Consider the following 23,899-nt stretch of genomic DNA (forward strand, 5'->3'; position numbering starts at 1 on the left):
TGTAAATATTAAAATTCTGAGTTTTGAAGAAATAAATTAATTCTATAGCTATAGTGATACTTTACTGTGAGTAGCTATAGCCTACCTAATATCATGGCATCAGTATTACATTTCTATAGAGATTGACTTCACAGTGTGTCTATGATAGTATATATGCTTTGATCATTAACAGTATCTCTAAGTGAAACATATTGAACAATAACACAGAGAACTGAACTTACCGGAGATATCTGTACATAATAAAGCCAACAATGCACAGGCAGATAAGTGCATATTTCCTTTTGTGCGCATTTCTTATCCTCAAGACAACCATCGATAGCATGTGAGATCCCCGTCAGTGACATAGGCAGAAGTGTGGTGAAGTTGACAGCAGCACAGATGAACTCATGATGCCGGAGTGAACAACGCACCGCCTCTTGGGAGTGACCCTGTGCAGCAGCAGAGCACAGCCATGGAAATCACCTCATTAGCTGGGTGTGTCCACGGCTTTGCTGAACACTGTATAGGTGAGGATGAAGAAATGACCACATCCAATATAATGATTTGCTTGATTGTAATATTGATTTGTTAAAACATCTAGTTGATTTTACTTTGAAAAACAATGTACAGTAGCCTAATCATATATTTTTACTTTGCTAAATCTAAATCTAAATATAGCCTAAGGGCCTAAATTTAGTATGCATTTTTAAATTGACCCACCAGTGACCACAAATATTATGGAAGTGCATAACAAAGTATCACAAATGCCACTGATGAGGAAATAATATATTCTTAACTGAATTTATATTAAGTAATATAATATAATCATACTCAAATACATTAATGTCTTTAATACGCCATTTCAGTCAAATTAAACATAAAACAGTTTTGTGGTAGTGTCCCTACATGAGACATTTCCCTCGTTTCCCCTCAGCTCCCAATAAGGCGGACTACACTTCCCATGATGCTTTCGCAGTCGGAGCTTGCGCAATATGTTTTCCACGGCCCTGGCTGCTGGTGCTGTCTGTTTGGTGTTGTTGTCACATTAAAGGGGCAAAAGAAAGAACTGACCAAGTTAATATAACCCTGAGCCTGTCGCATGAGGTAAGGACGACACCTCGGTTAACTGAGTGCTCTGTCTCTGACTTTACACGCTTGTTGAGGTGTTGTCTTGACGGGAAACACAACAGTTAAATTAGTTGTTCAGCGTTAACAGTTCTAGCTAGCTAGCAACACAGAGAAACAAGCTAGCAGAGCACTAAAGAAAACAACGAAAGTCAAAGATTCTGAGACCAGAGGCAGCATGTTGAATTGACAAGCTACATAGTGAGGGGTCTTCAGGTATGAAATTGTTAAGACTTTTCGGCAGGCCAGAGGGAGAGCCAGCTAACACTGACTGTACGCTATCACATATTTGAGCTAACACTGAGTCAGCTCGCTAACGTTAACTTACAAAAACAGTATCACCAAAAGACACTGGCGGAATAAATTAAGGTGTCTCTTTCACCTTGTTACAGAAGTTGAATAATTGACAGAGACTCGGTCCGTTTGAGAATAAGACATTTGATGTGTGCAGCTAACGTTACCATGCTGACAAGTTCATGGGTTTAGCTATTGTAAACAAGTCAGACAATAGCAGCATTTATTAAACAAACATTAGCATTAGTTATGTTTTCCTAATTTCAGTTGGGTTAATAGGCTATTGACATCGGATCCTATTGAACCCCCATTTTCTACACTATCAATGAAGTTTGTAACTAGTTTGTATCCTGTTTTTCTACATGTGATCTATTTTGCATTTTACTTTTTTGAAATGTAATGGGCTGCATATAGTTTTGAGAGTATCGTGCCCAGGACAAAGGGAAGATTTGTTCAGATCAGAAACATGTTAAAGGAGGACAACACAAATAGCATAACTTTTTTTTATGAAATGGGGTTGATGTGGTAATTGGATTGGGAGTTTTGAAAAAAAATCATATCATATGTGAATCAGCACAAAATGGCTACCTAATATACCCAGTACAGAAAAAGATGTAAAACAGATGTTTGATATTACTGTCCTAAGGCCAGATGTGTTTTTGTCACGCATGTGATGACTGTTATTGTTCTTTGAAATAAAAAAAAATAAAAGTAATCTAATACTGATATGATGCTCATTCTGCATTTTGTAGGTTATTGTGCATTTCTGGAAAGAGTTTCACTCTCTGGCTCTTGTCCTGACTTGTTTTGGGTTGTTGCAGGTTACTTGGTGAGCACCTCCCTGCCATGAGAGCTGACCACCAGGTCACCACCCCCCCCTCCTTCTGCAGTTGATGGATCTGCAGCTGGTCCAGAGATGACAGACAGCGTCAGGGCCTTCCTCCGCAATGTTGCGACGGTCAGTACATACAAACTGTACTCAAACATAAGCTATACCACAAGGCCCAAGGGTGTAGTTCCTTGAGAGTGAAACCGATATATGCTTTCAAGCTAATGGACCCGTTCACCTTTATTTTGAAACAGCAGAGACATATGCTTGCTGGCCACTTTTTCAGGTACACCTATTTTATAAGGTGTAATATTGTGTCATGTATGGTGTTATATTTTGCCACCCGCATTTATGTAGATGCGGTGGGCAAAATATAATAAAATAAAACCTTTCAATATAAAGCAGTCCAGTACAACACCACCACCCACTATGACCTCAATAATAAAAATAAAGTAGAATTATCAAATTTCTGACATTGTCAACAAAAACTAAAAGTTTACATGCTTTGTTAAGGTAGAACTCGGCAGAGCTGTTGTATTGAATTGGATTACATGAGATTGTACAGGTGTACCTGAAGTAGGCAGCGAGTTTAGTAGGTGTATTTGTTGTTTAGCTAGGCAGCTTAAAGACTGTGATTATGACACAGTGGTATGTATCCTAACAAATCTAAATATAGGGAGATGCTAAAAAAATTTGACACATTTAATTCCCATACAGTCAAGAAAACAGGTGGCGTATGTTCAGAACTAGCTGGGATGAACACAATAAAAGCAACACTTGCATGTTATAAATCTATCATATACAAGTACCCTGAAGTAAATGCAACTTTTAATGAAGTCTGTAATGAAATATATTTGTATCATGAGAAATTCTCAACAAGAAGTGAACATCACATTCTCTGATATATGTTTGGTGTATGAAGGGCAAATGTTAACGGACAGATCCTCTGTACATGCACAGGTTTTGTGTACATTTGTTGAGGATGGTTGAACTTCACTTTCTGTTTATTACCTTGAACTTTATCAGCTTGAATGTAGGCTGGCTGTACTCCAAGAGAGTCCAAAGATAATGTTGATCTTTGGAATAATGACAAGTAAATAAAAAGAGATGTTAGTTTCTGTGTTTAAGGACAGTGTTTATTTACAGCAGCCTCTAGTTGTTTGATTCAGAATAACTTTTGTGTTGATGTTGCTTGAGCTAAAATGAGTTAGCTGGCAACATCTGTTAGCAAGTGTACATAAATAGAGACATTATTATATAAAAAGTGTCAGGAAATTAAAGTTTAATTGGGAAATGTCATGATAAAATAAAAACACAAATTTCAAAACTGGCTTTTTGAAATAAAAATGTCTGTTTCACAATTTATTGTTTTGTTTATATATTTTACACAATGTGTTCGTATGATTATTTATTTCACAACTACTTATTTATTTTGTATTGAACACATCTGGACTCCACACCATCCATCTAACAGCGTACAACAGCTATTGATCAATATAAGGCCAGTCAGCTTGATTAAAAATTGGATTTCTGCATAATAGCCTGTCATTATCCAGCCTCCATTATCCACCTCTGATATGATGGAGGCTTCTCCCATAAATAATTGATATGGGTGTTTTTAATGTTACATTTCAGAAGGTTGGATGAAGGAAAGACCTTCAGTTAGATGTTATTTTTATCATGAATATAACACAAAGCCGCTGTGTGGTCTACATGCTGGTTCAGAGGGTATTTCAGTGTGACAAGAAGAAAATTGGCATTGGATGGATCCAGCTTTAAATTTGTGTGTTCAACAGGCACTTATTGAGACATTTCAGAGCTCCATTACAGAGCTCATTTTTACAAGTTTGAAAGAAACACTGTCATTGTATTCTCTCTTGGTCTGTGTTCTCTAGGGGATCAAGGACTCCATATTGGGGATTGGAACAATCTCCAAGCTGGATGCCCGCATCCAGCAGAAAAGGGAAGAGCAGCGGAGGAGAAGGGCCAGCGGGGCCCTGGCACAGAGACGGGCACAGAGTGAGGAGCGCAAACCGGACAAGTAGGCCAGAACTAAAGCTGCATATTTGGGTTGCAATGCTCCTGATTTTCTTCCTTAGCCAGAGTCGCATATGCTCATGGATGATATTTTTATATGCCTGATGTATTAGCAACTATTCTGAAAAAGCTGGGAATGTAACTCCCCCTGAGACGATCCTCTTTGTACCACTTTCTGTGCATCTCCCATGCTGTGCATTTACAACAAGCTCCACCAAACAAATGGATATATTTACCTTAAGATAAGAAATGGTTAGGGTATTTTTCTGCTAATCCTAGCAAAAGAGCAGGATTATACACAGCTTAAAAGTAATTGCTTGAACTTGGGTCAACAAAATCCCCTGAGCATTACTTTTGGCTCTTTGCTGAGGTAAACAAGAAGTGGTTAGACACTGTTCTGTATTTTCAGACCACTGTTGATAATGAAAATAACACATTACATAAGTTGTTTATTTGAAGCAGTTCTGGATCTATACACCTCTATTATCTCCTCATTTAAAGTTACCTGACATTTTTGTCTGTTTGTTTGACTAAGATACACTGTTCCAAATTCTTTTGCTCTACAAATAGAGACATGCTTAAAACATTCCTGCGTTTGACTCTGGTTAAGTAAGAAAAGTAAAATTAAAGTGTAACTGGTCTGCCCTTTTATTACAGTGATGGATGCTGTCATCATTTTCTCTTTCAGTGAACCCAAAGTAGCCAGCAGGATTTTTCAGTGCTGTGCCTGGAATGGAGGGGTGTTCTGGGTAAGATATTTGATTGATACAGTACAGCCTCATCACTTACACATCACTGAAGATTTTACCACTAGAAGTTTGCAGTTTCTATGATAATACTGCATTTAGATGAGTTTAGCCATGAGTTGTCCCAAACTTCTCTTTTAGTTTCAATACAATTTTAGGAATAACCCCTTGTAGTTGTCAGCTAAATAAATAATCAACTCTGCTGTTCCCATGTTGTGTGGCCTTAATGACCTCTGTCCCTAATCCTGTGGGAGTTTTTTGCAGTTCCCAAAACATCTTGAGATTATATAAATGCAAAGCCACCAGTGGTTTCATAGTTTTTTTATTTTTATTTTCATTTCCTTATTTTGTATTTTTAAGGTTGATTTATCCTTTAAATGTCCATAAATCCATCAAAGCCAAATATACATTTTTGAAAACCCTGTTGTGTGTGGAGGCACCGGTTGAAAAGTAACTGTAACATTTCATTTTTCTCTCTCCAGCTCAGTCTGTTTCTCTTCTACCGGGTGTTTATCCCACTGCTGCAGACTCTCACAGCAAAAATCATCGGTATGTATGTCTATGTGACTGTTAGTGAATGCGTGGCAGGTTCTCTGGCTTGTGACAGGGAGCAGTCTCTCAAAGTGCTTTTATTGCTGCAGGTGACCCCTCCCTCCATGGCAGTGTGTGGTCCTGGTTGGAGTTCATCCTGACCTCCGTCTTCAGTGCTCTCTGGGTTCTCCCTCTGTTCGTCCTCAGCAAGATAGTCAATGCCATCTGGTTCCAGGTAAGACCCTGCTCTGCTAGGCTGCAATGATGTGATGACAGAACAGGTGGCTGTTTTAAAATCTATGCAGTTATCCCATCACACAGTCAGACATCACAATCACAGTTGCAGTCTATTCAGGTTCTTAAATGGCTTTTGTGACGTGCTGTAACTGGCTGCATTAATGTATTGTGTTTTACTGTCAGTGGAATTGTTGTTATAGAGTTGCAGTACAATACAGCTGGTGTCCAAAAATGACAAAAAGCCAGTTCTGCATCTCCAATACATTGTATTTCAAGTACATCCTTTCTGTGTAATGTTGCAAACTGATCATTTATCATCAAACGGGTAAATATCCTGCCGGTATAGATCATCTTTTATCAGAGTGTCTGCAGGTCCTTAATGGTGCACTATTAAACTTTTTTTAGCCCGTCCTCATCCGGAAAACACCCATATAGGTCGACTGTTAAAGCTGCATATTATGACCCATATTAACGTTTGTCGTGTGTTAAACCTTTTTAGTACAGTGTTGGTATATAGTCCTATATTTTTGCAATATGCATATTTTTGCATGTTTTTTGCATTTTTGGGATTTCTGGGCAATGCTGTTTTTTTCTCACCCCATTGTAACTCAGTTGTAACACAAGCCTGTTCAGCTCTAATGTAAACAAATACAAGTTTAAACATATGGCTTAAAGTAGGCTTACATCTAAAGCTATTGTTAGCTCTGTCCCTTTTTTGTATACAGGCCTGTAAAAAAGTTGCATAGTGTACTTTTCAAGAAGTTGTAAAATGTCTTTAATTCCGTTTTATAGTGTAAATATTATGCATTGATCTTCAAGTTGAATTTGTGAGGGCTTTTGTTACGAAGCATCTGCAGGCACAGTGTTGGAATTAGCATGAAATTCTAACTTGTTGCCTGAAGCAGATTGTTGGAAACCAATTAGGACTTTTGTCAGTGCTGTTATGTAAGAGCATCTGTTCCTAATAGTACGAAATACCTATTAAAATATTGTCCTTAAAGAAATTTCATTACACAAAACAATAGTCATACAATCTTGGCATCACAAAGCAAAATAAAATTGTGTACCCAATTCCTGCTGTTGCTTTGTTGCACTGACTACACTGACACAGATACAGACATGAGTTATTATTGTTGTTGTTCTCTGTTACAGGATATAGCTGACCTAGCATTTGAAGTGTCTGGATGTAAAGCACAGCCGTTCCCCAGCGTCAGTAAGATCATCGCAGACATGCTCTTTAACCTTCTCCTCCAGGCACTCTTCCTCATTCAGGTACATTCTTACAGACTGGTACTGTTGGTTTTCTTCATTTAAAAATAATGTTCCTGTCTGTGTTTCTCTGTATCAGGACTAGAAAACAACACTATAGTGCTTATACCCAGAACTCTTCTATGTGGTTGTCTTCAGTCGTCACACAGTGGTTTGAGGTGAACAGCTGCTGCTGTGATCTGTCACTGTAGGCCCAGATTCACCAAATGAGCAAATTTTATCGCTAGTCACAAAGTCTTGCCATTCATGAACCATGCGCAATGACGCCATATTGCACTTTGCACAAAGAGTTTGGTCATTCAGAATGGCTGCTTCATTCCTAGAATCTCGAGTCAATTCAGAGAAAGTTCAAAGATCTCTTTAAAAGTTTCTTTGTTCCAGAAACTTTTAAAGAGGTCTGTTGGTACTTGTTACGATGATTTTTTGCACCACTAATTGATCTGCATTCATTTCAACCAAATAGTGTAATATTTCTAAAACTGTCTAAGCTAAAGCAAATGATGAAATTGCACATGTCTCCCTCCAAATGAATCTGAATCTAATTGTCTTGTCTATTTTCTAGGGTATGATTGTTAGCCTCTTCCCCATCGATGCCATTGGACAGATGGTTAGCCTCCTTCACATGTCTCTGCTCTACTCCTTGTACTGCTTTGAGTATCGCTGGTTCAACCATGGTGAGTTACTCACATTACATTGTACACCCAAAATGAATGATGTGGATTGAATGGAGAACTCAAAGCTGTGGTTGTTTATGTTTGTTAAGGTATCGAGATGCACCAACGGCTGTCCAATATTGAGAGAAACTGGCCCTATTACTTCGGTTTCGGTTTGCCCATGGCTCTGCTGACCGCCCTGCCCTCCTCTTACATCATCAGGTCACACTTCTCATTCTTGATTAGACTGATGGTTTTTACACATTATTTTCACAGAAATGGTTACTTTGTGACACATCGTACATTATCAGCTCTAGTTAACTCCAAAATAATGTTATGTGTTATGACATAATTTATAGGGATAAATGATTTATGAAAATTTTGCTAAGCATCTTTAACAAATGAAGAAATTGCATTTTTATTCTTACATATCAGCGTTAGTCATGCCTGGAGGCATTATGTCTTCAGATGGCCCGTCCGTAGGTCTCATTCTAGTGGATGTAATATCTCAGAAACACCTTTAGGGAATTTCGTCAAATTTGGTACAAATATCAACATTGACTCAACGATGACCTGATTAGATTTTAGTGGTTAAGGGTTACTGTGACCTGACAAAACACCCCATAACCCAAAAAATCATACACTAAAATTCACAAGTGATGACAGTTTATATCAAAAAGGTCAAAGGTCAGCTTCACTGTGACATCATAATGTTTTGCCATTATTCAACACCATAACTCAGGAACAGAAGGGGACATTGTGAACCTATTTAGGTCAGATACTGAATTTGTGACACTAATCTTGGGTGCCCACTTTGAAACTGCTGATTGCAGAAATCTCTTTTGCTGCTGGGTTGAATGTGTGTGAAGCATTCATGTTTAAGACTTTGTAGCTTCTCTATGTTCTCTCAGCATCAGCTTTATCGGCCAGGCATGTAAACACATTCTTCTAATTCTAGTTTGGTGTATGCATTTTGTGTCTGTGTCCTCAGTTAGAAAGCCAAATAGTGAAATAGAGGGACTTTTACATAAGTGGAACTTCATTCTTGATCATTGGGAACAGCGTATATAACAAATAATAAGCTCAAATGTTAACAAAAAATCAATTTATGACCTCAAACCTATGAGAATCTATAAAACAAACAAAACAAAAGAGAATCCTCAACCTTCTCTAGAGTCACAACCTGTCTCAAGTCAAAAAGGCTTTTCTGTCTGAAAAAAGTCATGAAATGGATTAAAATATGTTTCATTCTCTGGTAAGTAGGGCTTAGAAGTCTGACTTAGAAGTAAAATGTAGAATATTTACAAAATACTACAAGACACAGGATTTTTAAAAGAGCAGGATGGTGTAATGGTAAAACAGACCTCACATTCTCTGTGGACTGTTATCCTTTGCTGCATTTACTGTATGTAACTTTTTTTGTTCTTCTTTTCTACCCAGTGGCTGCTTGTTCTCCATCCTCTTCCCTCTATTCATCATCAGCGCTAATGAGGCCAAGACGCCAACAAAGCTGTAGTGAGTGTGAAATAAAGACAAATATTTTTCTTGCAAAACAGTTCCTTTGAATGCACGAGTCGCCGATCATCACATTTCTGTTTTCCACTCTTTCAGCCACTTCCAGCTGCGTCTCTTCTCCCTGGTTGTGCTGATCAGCAACAAGCTTTTCCACAAGACGGTCCACCTGCAGTCCTCCTTGACGTCGTCCGTCTCCTCAGAGAGGCTGTCCTCCCCCCACACCTCTCCCACCCGCCAGAGACCTCTGCCCACCCAGTGATGGAGCCATGTGAAGGAGATAAAAAAGCAGTCACTCGGTGTGATTTCCCTTAATGAAGATGATGTGCGGTTTAGGACGAAGGGTTTACATGTTTTTATCTAATCTCTGGCCCTTTAGTTCTTTATTTGCAGCACCCACCAGACACATTTTAGTGTGACACACAAATCGACTGCCCTGTGCCTCACACTCAAACACATTATATACTCGGCTCTTGAATTGTTTTCTTTTGTGAATTTTCTTTCATTGTTTGTTTTTTTTTTTTTTTTTTTGTATAATGTGCCATTTGAGTGACTCTCCTTTAATAAATTACAGCACAAGAAATCATGTAGTTTTGATATGTTTAAGCAAACTTGTGACTAGAGAAGGATTTTTAACTTTGAAGGGGCTTGTTTGCATTCAGGAAAAGGAAAGCACAGTTTTGTTTTACCTACACTACATGTTTTCTTGAAGTTGCAAGTCACATTCCTTCCTCACAGATTGAATGCTTTCTTGCACATGGATATGAAAGCGTCATAGCCGTTCCCAGGAGTAACCTTGCATAGTTCAAAGGGAGGCTTTTTTAATCCTATAAAAGCTTTGTTGATAGTAGAATTTACAGTTCAAGAGCTGCTAAAAAAAAGATTGGTCACCTTAGTCGTGGAAACCAAATAACAAAGTCACTCTTGTTTTGTGTGGGCTAAAACTTTGCTTGGTGTCTCATCCACATTAATATCTCACTCCACTGTCTAATGAGATGTACGTGTTGCAAACATGAGGTGACACCAGCAAAGGAAAAGCTGCCTAAGCATTTTCAGTCTGTGTGAATTTAGTAGGTGATAGGTGAGATGACACTGCCAAACTGCTGCATCTATGTTTTGTTTGTTTCACATAAACCACTGCAATACTAAGCTCTGTAATAAAGGAAAGAGTTACATAGAAGTTTTAATGAATGATTGATCATCCTTGACACAGTTGCCCTATGTTCCCCCGGAGAGCAGACGCAAAAACAGATCATCGGCTGTTTGGTTTTTGTGCTGTATATAAACTGTTAATACATCCTGAATGTTCAACCAGGAACCCACCACCATGCAGCGACCCCAGTCACCAACCTTTTCTCTCACACATTAGAGCTCATGACCATGAGGAGGGGTCATGATTTTGAAACCGTGTGCAATTATTGTAAGAAGAGCTTAGTGTTTGTGCAGACTGATATATGTGAGTGAGGTTTTGTAAAAGTAATACGTCTAATTTCAATAAAATTGGTCAGTATTCATTATTTTGATCACTGTGTTCAGGGTTTTGTTGTTGTGATGAATGTCTGAGGACTATACAGGACTTTTGAAACTCAATAGTGGATCAAGACAGAGTTGGTCTGAGACCTCACATTGTAAAGCTATTAAACCACCATGTTTTAGCTGCAGAGGAAAGTGTGGCATGTCCCTGATTTTAATAAATGTGTGCCATCCAATATAATAATAGAGATGGGTTAAAATAAGCAGATACCTTGGGTGTGCAATCCACACTGCGTAGTAAGGACTGTATGTATAGAAGCAGTAAATCAGTGAGAAATTAACTTATGGTGAATTTTATTATGATCACTTGAGAAGATGGATCTGGATCTGGATCTGATCTGAACCCAAGGACAGCACATTGCTTCTTTTTGCAAATTAATAACTATAATGATGCTACAGATGTGTTACTATTTTCTCTCAACTCAGACTTTACTTTGAGCAACACATGTAGGTGTATTTTCTTCCATTTCCAAACAGAAGACAGAATAATAAAGGAAAAAGCTAAGACTACACACTTTCTATCCCTATACAGACCTGTATACTGTCCTCTAGATTATAAAATGTTTGTTTTATACTATTAAACCTACTGTAAATGTTAACGTCTCATAGTTGATTGCACCACTTAAACTATATAAGTTTTAACACGAGTGTATACTAGTTTTACACCAGTAGGGGCCGACATGCTGCCTTCCTTCACTAAGGACACGTCACTACACTACAGCGGCAAGGTAAGGAACCAAATTTGATTGACAGCCAAAGAACCAATCAGATTCATGTGAGATTACTATTGACTGACGTTCAACCAATAAACGCTCTCCCTGGCGTGGTTTTGGGCGGGTCTAAGTCACGGTGAAGGTTGTGTGTGAATAGTGTATGAGTAACAGGAGCAGAGCGGGTGAGTCTTTCTGAACATCAAATATTAAAGCTTTGAGCTTATTTAGGAGCGATATTTTTTATTTGAGGCTGTTGTCCTGCTGTCAGTCGTGAAGGAGTCATTGATGTTTTCAAAATAAATCAGAAAAGAAGCGCGGGGTCAGGGTGTTCATTTTACAGCAGCTAGCTAGTTAGCCTCGCTAGCTAGCTACTTACACACTTTTAACCTATGGAAGCAGCATCAACAGTAGCCGGCCTGATGCTGACTAGCTAAAAGATGCTGTCTAGTCTATCACAATACTTGCATTCAGTGTAAACGTGCACTAGATGCGTGTTTATATCTAGTTAACAAATATTAGCTGCTGTTCATTTCCTTGCCCTGTGATGTTGGAAAGGTTGGTTTACTGTCAGTACTTGCAGGGCTCAGTGCCTTCAAAGTTAGCATTAATTAGAGCTCTTGGAGGAATGTGTTTTCGCTTAGTACAAACATGCAAAATCTGAAGAAGACGAGCATGAATCCTTGCAGAAGTTTTCCACTGTGGGTGCTTCCTGGTTCCTGACGCCACATCATAGTGCGTGGCCTTATCTGGTTGGGCTGGACATGGAAGTTGACTCTTAACAGTTGGGAGACTGTGATTTCCTCCCCCCCCCCCCCCGAGTGTCTGGCGTGCTTAAAACGCGACATTGACTAAAGTATTATCTTAGAATTATTTTGAATTATTTTTTCTAAAACTGAAACTTATATTAGGCAGTGTAGAGCTTGTCTCCTCCTGTTTGTTCCTCACAGTCCTTGTCTTCCTCTCATCAGGTAGTACGGTGAGCTGTCCCTAAACTCGCCAAAATGACCAAGCTGGGCTTCCTGCGTTTGTCCTATGAGAAACAGGACACACTGCTGAAGCTGCTCATCCTGTCCATGGCTGCTGTCCTCTGTGAGTCCACTACTTCATCAATCAATCAAATACTAAATACACACTGAACGCATTGATCCATGTCCTTTTCCTCCCTCTTCAGCCTTCTCCACCAGACTCTTTTCCGTCTTGAGGTTTGAAAGTGTCATCCACGAGTTCGATCCGTAAGTGCTTCTTCTGTCATGGTTATTCTCAAGCATTGTTAAAAGACTTCCCTCCCTAAAGCAATGCCTCACCTTCACCTTCATCTCACCTTCAGGTACTTCAACTACCGTACGACCCGCTTCCTGGCAGAAGAAGGATTTTATAAGTTTCACAACTGGTTTGATGACAGGGCATGGTATCCTCTCGGGAGGATCATTGGTGGCACCATTTATCCAGGTAGGAATTAGAGAAAAAATATTAGAGAGCTGTACAAGTAGATGAGTGTGAGGATATAAACTTTATACAGTGTTGTGTGAGGTTCAGAAGAGAGATGGCAGTGTGCTTCATGTTTACAGTCTGCCTTTATCGGCACTAATGCACCTCTTGTCTCGTCGCCCTCTGTTCTCTCTCAACAGGACTGATGATCACCTCTGCCGTCCTGTACCACGTCCTACACTTTTTCCACATCACCATTGACATCCGTAATGTCTGTGTCTTCCTGGCTCCGTTGTTCTCCTCCTTTACAGCCATAGTGACCTACCACTTCACTAAGGAGCTGAAGGTAAAACGCATAATATGATATAAAACAAATTCTATGTAAGGTTATAAACTCTTAATAAAATGCAAACCTGTATTTTTTCAAAGGGGCACTCACTTAGCTTTGCACTTTAATTAATATAAAGGACTTATAACAGTCAGATTAAATAGAGTAAATCAGAACAACTTGCTGTTCCTTGTGTGGGTTAAGATCCAAAAACACTGGATCCTACACTTCTAATTACGTTACTCAATAGTGTCTCTAGTTAGGCCCAATGCCGTGTACGTGGAGGGTTTCCCGCTAGAAAAATTGTTGGGCCCAGTGGCCAGTAACTTGTGACGGGGGGCCGATGTGTTGGCCTGGCGAGGGCTGGCAGTCAAGTGTCTTTTTGATGGGGGCCCAGTGCAGGCTTTAAATGTTGAGCTGGTGAGCTTTCCAACCATGACATGTTTATTACATATGTTTCCAATTGCATTGCCCCCCATAACTGTAGTTTAAAAAACATCCTCAAAATTAGGCCTCAGATAATAAGATTATCTCACGATTCGATACTGTCTTAGTACTGTTTTAGTCTTCAGTTGACTGCTTGCCAAACCATTCACTGGTGTCCTCGGTCCACTGAAATACAATAAGCAACTTAACTGCTTAATTAAACAGCTAAATGCCTGTTTGACAATAACAAACTGAGGGGGACGTTGGGTGCTCAGCTGTGTTGTTATTAACATCAAGGCTCCAGCAGTGTAGAGCAGCCTCACAGCTACACTGTTAGCTCCGGGGGAAGCCATCGCTGAACGGGTATATAAATATCTGAACACAAAGTTATTTTCTTCACCTCATAGTGGATTTAAGTTGTTCAAGTGTGTGCTGGTCAGCTGGTCTCGTTTGTTATTGCCGACGTTTGCGGCTCCATTAAGTATACAAGCAACGGCAAAGAAAGTTCATATTACACTTCACATTCATTGTAAAGGTAATTATTCAGTCATCAAATTCAAACACGCTGCTTTGTTTGCCTTTCAGAAGATGAATTGCATGATAATTCTAGCATGTGCTCGCTGTAGATTGTCCGGGTGCTGCACTCCCTCACAATTGAGTTCCACCTTTTTTGTTCCATCATCACATTATTAAACAACATTTAAAAAATGGCCTGCCAGGAGGGTCAACGTAGGCCGGGTGGGATGCGGGGCTTGCATTACACTGGTGGAGACCCTGACATGCCCACGTCTTTTTATCAGGCTTCTGTTAAATATTTGTTGTGTCTCAAGCAATGTCTGAGATGACCCTGATGACATCATCAGGGCTACTTTCAGACTCAATAATGTTCCCTTCAGTGCCACCGAAAAATAGATTGCACAACTGACTTTAGTCGTTGACTGAATAAGAATGTCGTGCACAAGTTTAACATACCCCATTGCAACTAAATAATGTTTGTCTGTGTAGGATGCAGGTGCTGGGCTCCTGGCTGCTGCCATGATTGCAGTGGTGCCTGGTTACATCTCTCGTTCTGTCGCCGGCTCCTATGATAACGAAGGTATAGCCCTGATCTGCATAATGATGTTATTCAAAGAAAATATCACTAAATGATTGTTAATGAAATGTCCTTGTCTTACTCAGGTATTGCCATCTTCTGCATGCTGCTGACCTATTACATGTGGATTAAGGCTGTCAAAACAGGCTCCGTGTACTGGTCATCCATATGTGCACTGGCCTACTTCTACATGGTAAGGAGATTTAAAAGAGTACATGTTCTACTGAATTACTTCTGAGTTTACGGAGGTCCTGATGAGGTGTTTGTGTGTATCTAGGTTTCCTCCTGGGGTGGCTACGTGTTCCTGATCAACCTTATCCCCCTCCACGTCCTGGTCCTGATGCTCACAGGACGATTCTCTCACCGCATCTACGTGGCTTACTGCACAGTGTACTGCCTGGGCACCATCCTCTCCATGCAGATCTCTTTTGTTGGTTTCCAGGTAAGGTGAAAAAGCACTGTTATTTTTTTTTAAAAGGAAAAACTAATGATGCATTAATTTTGAAATTCTGTGTTTTAAAATAAAAACTTGGCCAACGCTTTTTGGTGATATTTCAATCATACAAATTTAAGAAACAACCATTGATATAACCTTCTTTCACATGAAAAAAAAGTAACTGCTTCAAAAGTCCACTGTACAACTACCTACTCAATAAGAAGAGGTTTTAGTAGTAGCTACATAGCCTTACAAATTAATGGCTGATAAATCTGTGCATTCCTAGAAAAAAAATTGTTAAGATCAAAATTAGAGGTGCAACAATTAGTCGAATAATTGATTAGTCAGTCTAAAGAAAATGAAACGCCAGCTATTCGATAATCGATTAATGGTTTGTCATTTTTCAAGCCAAAATGATGCTGGTTCCAGGTTCTTAAATGTGAGGATTTGATGCTTTTCTTTGTCATTAATGTCGGCCTTTGGGTTTTGCACTGTTGGTTGGACAAATGAAGAAATTTGAAGTTAGGGCTCTGGGAAATGTGATGAAAATTTCAATTAAATTTTAATGATTTATAGACTAAGCGATTATTCCATCAATCTTGCAGCAGAATAACTGAAATTGAAAATAATCAAAATAGTCAAAATATCATCATGGCCAAAGGAGATACACCAGTCGGTGTCTTGTGTTAAACTCCGCTCTGCTACACAAAGTTCACCTCCCTGTCTCTCTCTTCTCTCGTATCTTAGCCGGTGCAGTCATCAGAGCACATGGCAGCATTTGGTGTGTTCGGCTTGTGCCAGATTCATGCCTTTGTGGACTACCTGCGCAGCAAGCTCAATGCCCAGCAGTTTGAGGTGCTGTTCAAGAGTGTCATCTCCCTGGTGGGCTTCATCCTGCTGTCTGTTGGCACCGTTCTCATGCTGACTGGTAAGATGTAGTAGATATATTGGCAACGGGCAACGTAGTGGATGGAAAAATATTTCTACTACTTCCCCATCTTCTTCTTTCCTTTTGTGAGAAACTGATTTGAAGTTCTCTTGCTCGTCACTTACCAAAAGTATATTTCCCTCAGGTAAAATCTCTCCATGGACTGGTCGTTTCTACTCCCTGCTCGACCCCTCCTATGCCAAGAACAACATTCCCATCATCGCCTCTGTCTCTGAGCATCAGCCCACAACCTGGTCCTCATACTACTTTGATCTTCAGCTGCTGGTCTTCATGTTCCCAGGCAAGTGCACACTCGCAGTAACAAGAGGTTTATACTGTGATCATGCTATTTTTTATACAAATGAAGCACACAGCTCAGTGTATCCTTGTTGAGATTTTGGCTGAGTTACCTTTCCTCTCCTCACAGTTGGTCTTTACTACTGCTTCAACAACCTGTCGGACGCCAGGATCTTCATCATCATGTATGGAGTCACCAGCATGTACTTCTCAGCTGTCATGGTACGTCCTGTATAGAGCTACATGTACGTCTCAAAGGTCTCTGAGGAAAGCAGTTGATCTGTTTGCTTTTGGGGTTTGTCACATTTCAACAGTGTCACCAGAAGAAGACACATTATTAAGACACAGCATTAAACATAACAGAAGTAAATGGAAAAACATGAATTTATATTTGGAAAGTGAATTTGTACCTACTTTTTACATCACATGGGTTAATGTACTGCTCGTTTGTTGCCTCCTCAGGTGCGTCTGATGTTGGTTCTGGCTCCAGTCATGTGCATCCTGTCAGGCATTGGCGTGTCCCAGGTGCTCACCACTTACATGAAGAATTTGGACGTCAGCCGGCCAGACAAGAAGAGCAAGAAGCAGCAGGACTCCACCTACCCCATCAAAAATGAGGTAGGAGGTCTGAGAGACTGGTTCAGTGCGTCAGTGTTGTTATAGCTGTTAAAGCTGTCATCTAGTCTGTCGACACTTTATGTGCATGGTTCGACATGAAACATCATTGGATCTTGCAGCAGGAGGCATGATGTACATTATCTAGTATTTACATATGGTTTCAGACATAACAAATAAATTTAGTGCCTCCTCTGTTCTAATGCTGTCTACACTGGTAGAAAATCCCTTAAGTACTTTACTTTAGTATTTCAATTTCATGCTACTTTTTACTTCTACTTCATTGTATTTCAGAGGAAGATATTTTCCTTTTTACTGCAACACAATTTCAGATAAAGATTTTACATTAAAAAAAAGTAACAAAATTAACAAAAATTGTTACAGTGGCTCCCACATTCTGCTCGTGGCCCCCTTTAAAAAGCAGCGTCTAGTTTGGCTCCTGTCACCTCTTGTATGTTTCTGAGTTGTTCCACCAAAGAGACTTTAGCCCACTAAATGTCTAAGATGGTTTGATTAACTGTTTTAAATGAATTACCAAAGAGGCAACTTGATGACATCCGTGTTGTATATTCCTACCAGGTTGCCAGTGGGATGATTCTGGTCATGGCCTTCTTCCTCATTACATACACCTTCCACTCTACCTGGGTGACCAGCGAAGCCTACTCCTCTCCCTCGATTGTCTTATCGGCCCGTGGAGGTGACGGCAGCCGCATCATCTTCGACGACTTCAGAGAGGCCTACTACTGGCTGCGCCACAACACTCCTGAGGTCAGTCAAACCCAAAGAAATGCAGAAAGAGTAAAGTAGTTCTCACAAGTTGTTAAATATGGTTCTGAATGCTCTGAAGACAGACTGTTGCTTCCATTCAGCTAACTGAGATTTATTTTGTGTTTCCAGGATGCCAAAGTCATGTCGTGGTGGGATTACGGCTATCAGATAACTGCCATGGCGAATCGAACCATTTTAGTGGACAACAACACGTGGAACAACACACACATCTCCAGAGTTGGACAGGTGAGGTGGGGACCTTTGGGCCAGGGTGATCATGTTGCTAAAGTGCTGCTGTGATGACTGGGCTGTTGTTTGTTCTGTAGGCCATGGCATCCACAGAAGAACGAGCCTATGAGATCATGAGGGAGCTGGATGTCAGTTATGTCCTGGTCATCTTTGGAGGCCTGACGGGCTATTCTTCAGATGGTACGTCCCAAGTATCAGTAGAGGGAGTCAGCTCGACTATAGACAAATTCCCACAGAGTTTAGAAATTTAATAGACAAGGGACCACCTCTCTAATTTATTTATCTTTGTCCTCATTACAGACATCAATAAGTTCCTGTGGATGGTCCGTATTGGGGGAAGCACGGACACAGGCAAGCACATCAAGGAGCACGACTACTACACCCCCACTGGAGAGTTCAGAGTGGACCGTGAGGGCTCACCTGTCCTGCTCAACTGCCTCATGTACAAGATGTGCTACTACCGCTTCGGCCAGGTCTACACAGAGGCCAGTAAGTGACTCTACAGCTTAGTGTGATCTGTATCCTCATGTATAATGTGTTTACTTCAACTTCAGCCTTTTGTACTGTATTTCTGATGATTTTATAATGTCCTTTGCAGAGCGCCCACCTGGTTATGACCGAGTGAGGAATGCTGAGATTGGGAACAAAGACTTCGAACTGGATGTGTTGGAGGAGGCCTACACAACAGAGCACTGGCTGGTTAGGATATACAAGGTAAATGGCTAACTTACTCTCTTTACCCTGTTCTTTGAGAAGTCATATCAGTCTGAGGATTGTTTATAACCCAAAGTGGTTTACTGGTGAACTTGAGATCTTCAGAAACGTATGGCATACATTTGAAATCAGACTGGTGTGGTGATAGAATAGTCTGTCAATTTGACTTGATGAACTAAGTCTTGTGTTCCATTTTTCTTTTAGGTCAAAGATCTGGACAACCGGGGTCTTTCAAGGACATAAAACCTTCAGGCAGCAGTGGAAAACAGCCTTTTAGCGCACAGCACTGAACACCTTCCCCTGTGGTCTGCAGATGAGTGGGGGGAAAAAAAGAGTACTTTTTATACTTTTGTTTAGGGGAAGAAAATTGCATCGAAGAGATTTTTTTTTTTCTTTTTCTTTTTTGTGGATGATTTTCATTTTGTTTATTTTGTTATAATGAAACGTCTCATCTGGGATCAGAGGGAGCTGGTGTCAAAACGTCCAGTCTGATATCAGGAAGTTGAATTTTCCATGAAGCGGTCACAAGAAAGCAGTGTTCATTTGAGAGCGCTTTGGATTTTTACAATGTGGTTAATTAAAGTGGGGTTAAATGTGAACAAATGGTGTTCTGTCTTTCTTTCCTCACAAAATACATAAAATATACTGAGACATTTGATGTGGGGCATACATAAAGTTGATCTACACAAGGCAGTTCAACTCACATTAAGGAAATCATCTGCTAAAAATTGTATATATAAAAAACTAAATATATATTAAAAACTGGACCAAGAACCTTCATAATGAAGGTAAAGTAGATCCCAGTGTTTTTTATGTCATCTGATGATTTATTTGTATCATGGTCACCACACTTGTTACTCAAATTCAGTCACTGTATTCCTAAAATGTACTTCGATTATTCATGTGATGTGTGACCAGTGTTGTCACATGGACAGTATGTAGGTGGTATTAGAGCCTGACCGATATCTGCCTGTATGTTGACCAATATGAAAACTTTGTTTTCACAGAAAAACATCCTTGGGGTGATTTAAAAGTACTGAAGTTTAGTTTCAGTGCACTCATATCATTTTAGACAAAGGTTGTTCATCTTTAAAATATCCTACCTGTTAAATGTTTGTCACAAGTGTTTATCACAATTGAGGGATCACTGCCAAATAAAAAATAAATAAATAAGCATGTATATCAGCCAATATATCCATAGCAGAATCATTTAATGCCCCAATATCAGCCCTGGGGATTGCATATTGGTCAGGCTCTCAGCTGTAGGTAAAAATGGAGTCAAGACTTTGTTTTATCAAATTTAGTATGAAAGCATTTTAAGATATGGCAGTATTTTTTTATTGTAGTGCATTTGGCAATACATGTCAACTTAATATTAAAATGAGTGTTAGAGGAAAGTATATACATTCAGAACAGAAAAGAATACGCAAACAAAAATTGAATCTCTCCCGCAAAAAATGATAGAACAGTAAAGTCTTTGCTCTGATACATTCAAATTAGTAAAACCATTTAAAAGTACTATAAAGTGTCCATTATATCCGGCCCAACTTTTTTTTTTTTTAACAGCGGACACAGCTCCTCACAGTCTGGGCTGGTCTGGCAGATCTTCCATAAGAGCAGGATTTTTTCTACAGATGTAGGCGTTGGGACTGTCATCCAGCTTCACCAGCTCAGCCAGAGATGACACGCAGGGATCGTGGTCGAGGAGCATCGTGGGCAGACGGGAGGATTTGCGCTCGATGCGGCAGGAACGGCGCACTGGTGTCAGAAACTTCAGATCTTTGATGTTGCTCTTTCTCCTGGATGCACTCCTGCTGACATCATCTTCGATTGTCTTCTTGACACTGAACAAGGGACATTTGAAAGTAAAAATCATGTTACACGTGAAAATAACTATTCAATTCGTGATTTAATCAAGAAATCATTTAATAATGAAACCATTTACTGAAAGGGGAAAAAAATAAATAGTACTGCATATAACAGTTGATGGACTCACCTTTGCAGGTATGGCGTAGTCTTCACACTGTACTTTACTACTGAAGCATCCTCCATCTCTGGTGTGGTCTCCATCACACACTCATCATCACTTTCTACTTCCTCATCATCCGTCTCCACTCCCTGATCATCATTTTCTTCTACTTCATCCTTCACTTGCTCAGCCTTTGGTTGCTTGCTGACATCCTCAGACATTATATTCTTCAGCTCCTCTTTTTCACATTCATCCTTTGGCTTGCCGTCCATCACTTCAACATCATTGCACACATCTGTCACCTGTGAAAGCTCTAATGGAAACAAAAATTACAAGAGTGCTGGTGTGAACAGAAGTGTCTCCATTCAGTACAACAACAAAGGCAGTTAGAATTATTACCATCATCCTTAGACTAGAAATGCCAGTGACCTGAGTAGAACTGTAACATTTAGTTGATTAGTCGATCAAAAGAAAATTAGTTGTCAGCTACCGTATTAACTGATTAAACCTTCTAATTTTCAGCATATTTCCGGCAGGAATGTCAAACATTTGCTGGTTGCAGCCTTATTTTTTAAGAACAACCTAACTGCACTGAATTCAACAAAATGCACCACTCTACTCCAAACAAAATCATAGTGGACAGACAAAAGTGAACGTACCGTCGTAACAGCTTGAGGGAGTTGCCATGGCTTCCAAAGCATCACACAGATTCACAACAATCTGTCGAAATGAAAACAAAGAAGAGAACATGATCTATCACTGCGAAGGTAATATTTATTTTAAAAAAGCCACAGAAGCCTGTTTCCTTACATCTTCCACTCCTTCCTGTGGGATAACAGGCAGATCTGCATCAGAGTTCTCAAGCAGGTCCAGGGTAGTGTTTATGATCGCTGGAGTCTGGCTGTGTGTCGTCAGCTCTGCTCCCTGTGTATCTGCACAGAGAGCAGCAGCAGCAGAGTCAGGCTTGTGTGCTTCCACACTGGGTTCGGGTTCAGGTACAGGGTTGCACTGTGCAGCTGGCTGACACTGTGGTTTGAGGTCAGCTTTAGGTTTTGCACAGACTTTGGTTTTTGGGGGTGCTGCTGCGGTCGGAGCTGGTCTCTTTAAAGTTTTGCCCTTGGAAGCTAGCCAGCCAGCCAGTTTTGCTCTGCAGGGGGAGCACAAAACATATTTGAACATTTCTGAAGCACAGTAACACCCAGGCAAACATCAAGCGTGTATGTATTAAAATTTTTTTTACCTTCTTTCCTCGGCACTCTCCATGGTGAATCTGTATTGGCTGAGGGTGCTTGTGACAGGAGGTTTGCTGAGGGTGCTTGTAACAGGAGGTTTGCTGACCTTCTTGTCCGTCACTGGGATCTTTGGCTTTGAGTGCTGAGTCCCACCTCTCTTGGTGAAAGCCACATTGGTGTTTCTGGTGCTGGTACTGGTGAGTGTTGCAGGGACGGTTCTGGCAGGAGGGCGAGCAGAGTAAAATCCAGCAGGAGGACGGCTAGTGACAGCGGGCTTGGACATCTGAGCAGGTCTATCCAACACTGACTTGGGCCTCGTCTGTGTGGGTTTTAGTGTGCCATGGCCAGGAAGGTCTGCTACAGATTTTGACCTAATTTTTGTCACATGCCCAACCCTTTGGCTCTCTGTTTTGGGAGCTGATGGTTTGGGATCCGCCCCATCCAGACTGGCACTCGACTTCCAAATGGATCCAATCTTTGACTGGACAATCTTGCCTTTGTACATGCCGGGGGCAGATTTCAACGATGTCACCGCAGCTGGTGGCTTTGGAGCTTCTGCAACTATTTTCTTGTCTTTCACAGCCTTTTCTGTGAGGAAGGCCCGGCTGTGCGTTTGTCGTTGTTGGACATCTGTAGAAACAGCTCCTTTCCCATCTCTCTGCACAGTCTTGACCTTTTTCAGAGCCTCACCAGATGTTGACCGTGCTTCTGCCGGTTTGGCCTTGGCTTTAAGGGGACCATTTTTTGCCATGGTTTCTTCTTTTTCGTTGCCTTTCAGTTGGAAGGGAACAGTGGTTGTTTTACCACTTTTGATAAAGGACTTGCTCCCATGCACTGGCTGAGCATTTTCCTTGTTTCCCTAGTACAATCACAACAAAATGACCATTAGGTGGGCTGAATTTGGGATAATAAGCTCTGAATAAAACTTAGTTACAAGTCAACACAACAGGACAAGTAGTTCATTTGATAATGTTAACGTACTTTGTTGTGGTGCCGTCTTGAAACTGCGACGTCCATTCTGAAGCCTCAGCGATGTCAACTCTGGTTTCTGGAAGGCGAACAAATGACTGCAGTGAATAACTTATGTCAATCGTCTTTCGTACTAAATTTAAAAATATTAAAGCAGTTGGACACGTAATGTTGTTGAAAAGCAAGGAGACACTCATATGAACACGCGCTGTCTTAAATTCAATGGTCTGGCGGAACGAACGTTAGCTGACATGGGGGGTAAAAACGAATGAACGTTACTTTAGCGGGCCGTTACACGTAAGCTGTATATAATGGGCGTTATTTCCGTTAAAGTGCGCTGACCTATATTTAAATAAAGTCAAAAATGAACGATAACTTACCCTGCTGCTGTAATGTGTTGCTCAAAACGAGGAGAATGACCCAGCAACAAGTCTGAAGCACAACACGTCTCCTCCTCTCTGCGGAAAAACCAACCGATTTGACTTGGCGCTGCTGCGCTGCTGCGCTGCAATTGGTCCTGCTACTCTCGCGAGAAAAGAAATCAACCAATAGGGTGTCTCAAAACTAAGAGCGAGAATTGAAGGCGACCAGCTGCATTCTGCGCTCAAACTCGTGTCACCACTTCTGTTTGAATGTTTGAACCCAAATAGGATTCCTCTTCTACCGGTCCATCACAGAGCCACACGCCCACCACAGCCCTGACAGACACTGTGAAAAACAAACCAAACAAAACAGTGGTTACTTCTGAGGTTACTGTTACTGTCAGGAAATATTACATATTTATATGAGGTTGATAAAAAGCAGCTGTGACTGTACAAATTATTATTGCACACCTGTGCTCTATCGGTCAGTCATCATCTCCTCAGTGATAACTAAATCTGGAAGATAAAATCCAAATGCATGCGTTTCAATGATGATGATAATGATGACAATACGTGTGATAATTAACGCCTTTGTGTGTCATTTTTTATGAAGGGGACTTCACAATA

General features: G+C 40.5%; 3 protein-coding genes across 3 annotated transcripts; 2 read left to right on the forward strand and 1 right to left on the reverse strand.

Moving 5' to 3' along the window:
- The first annotated feature begins 968 nt into the window (after positions 1-968).
- Positions 969-10,729, forward strand: ei24 (EI24 autophagy associated transmembrane protein). The gene is made up of 11 exons (XM_073479078.1): positions 969-1,083; positions 2,220-2,356; positions 4,123-4,268; positions 4,953-5,013; positions 5,493-5,559; positions 5,652-5,776; positions 6,931-7,050; positions 7,610-7,721; positions 7,811-7,922; positions 9,141-9,215; positions 9,312-10,729. The coding sequence occupies exons 2-11, from the start codon at positions 2,315-2,317 to the stop codon at positions 9,472-9,474; spliced, it is 1,023 nt and encodes a 340-aa protein (XP_073335179.1). The 5' UTR covers positions 969-1,083; positions 2,220-2,314; the 3' UTR covers positions 9,475-10,729.
- Positions 10,730-11,592: 863 nt separating this feature from the next.
- stt3a (STT3 oligosaccharyltransferase complex catalytic subunit A) lies at positions 11,593-19,343 on the forward strand. Its single transcript, XM_073479105.1, has 18 exons — positions 11,593-11,640; positions 12,427-12,547; positions 12,630-12,690; positions 12,786-12,907; positions 13,087-13,232; positions 14,646-14,736; positions 14,820-14,926; positions 15,011-15,175; positions 15,917-16,097; positions 16,243-16,398; positions 16,525-16,616; positions 16,857-17,012; positions 17,589-17,777; positions 17,907-18,023; positions 18,104-18,206; positions 18,327-18,515; positions 18,625-18,740; positions 18,945-19,343. Exons 2-18 carry the CDS (start codon positions 12,460-12,462, stop codon positions 18,981-18,983), a joined length of 2,118 nt encoding a protein of 705 aa, XP_073335206.1. The 5' UTR covers positions 11,593-11,640; positions 12,427-12,459; the 3' UTR covers positions 18,984-19,343.
- Positions 19,344-20,054: 711 nt separating this feature from the next.
- LOC141006842 (uncharacterized) lies at positions 20,055-23,380 on the reverse strand. Its single transcript, XM_073479106.1, has 7 exons — positions 23,291-23,380; positions 22,923-22,989; positions 21,950-22,800; positions 21,520-21,856; positions 21,369-21,429; positions 20,737-21,022; positions 20,055-20,584 (listed from the first exon to the last, which is right to left on the reverse strand). The coding sequence occupies exons 2-7, from the start codon at positions 22,956-22,958 to the stop codon at positions 20,320-20,322; spliced, it is 1,836 nt and encodes a 611-aa protein (XP_073335207.1). The 5' UTR covers positions 22,959-22,989; positions 23,291-23,380; the 3' UTR covers positions 20,055-20,319.
- Between the last annotated feature and the right edge of the window lie 519 nt (positions 23,381-23,899).

The sequence above is a fragment of the Pagrus major genome, chromosome 13 (genome assembly GCF_040436345.1).
Source record: "Pagrus major chromosome 13, Pma_NU_1.0".
In the NCBI taxonomy this organism is placed as follows: Eukaryota; Metazoa; Chordata; class Actinopteri; order Spariformes; family Sparidae; genus Pagrus; species Pagrus major.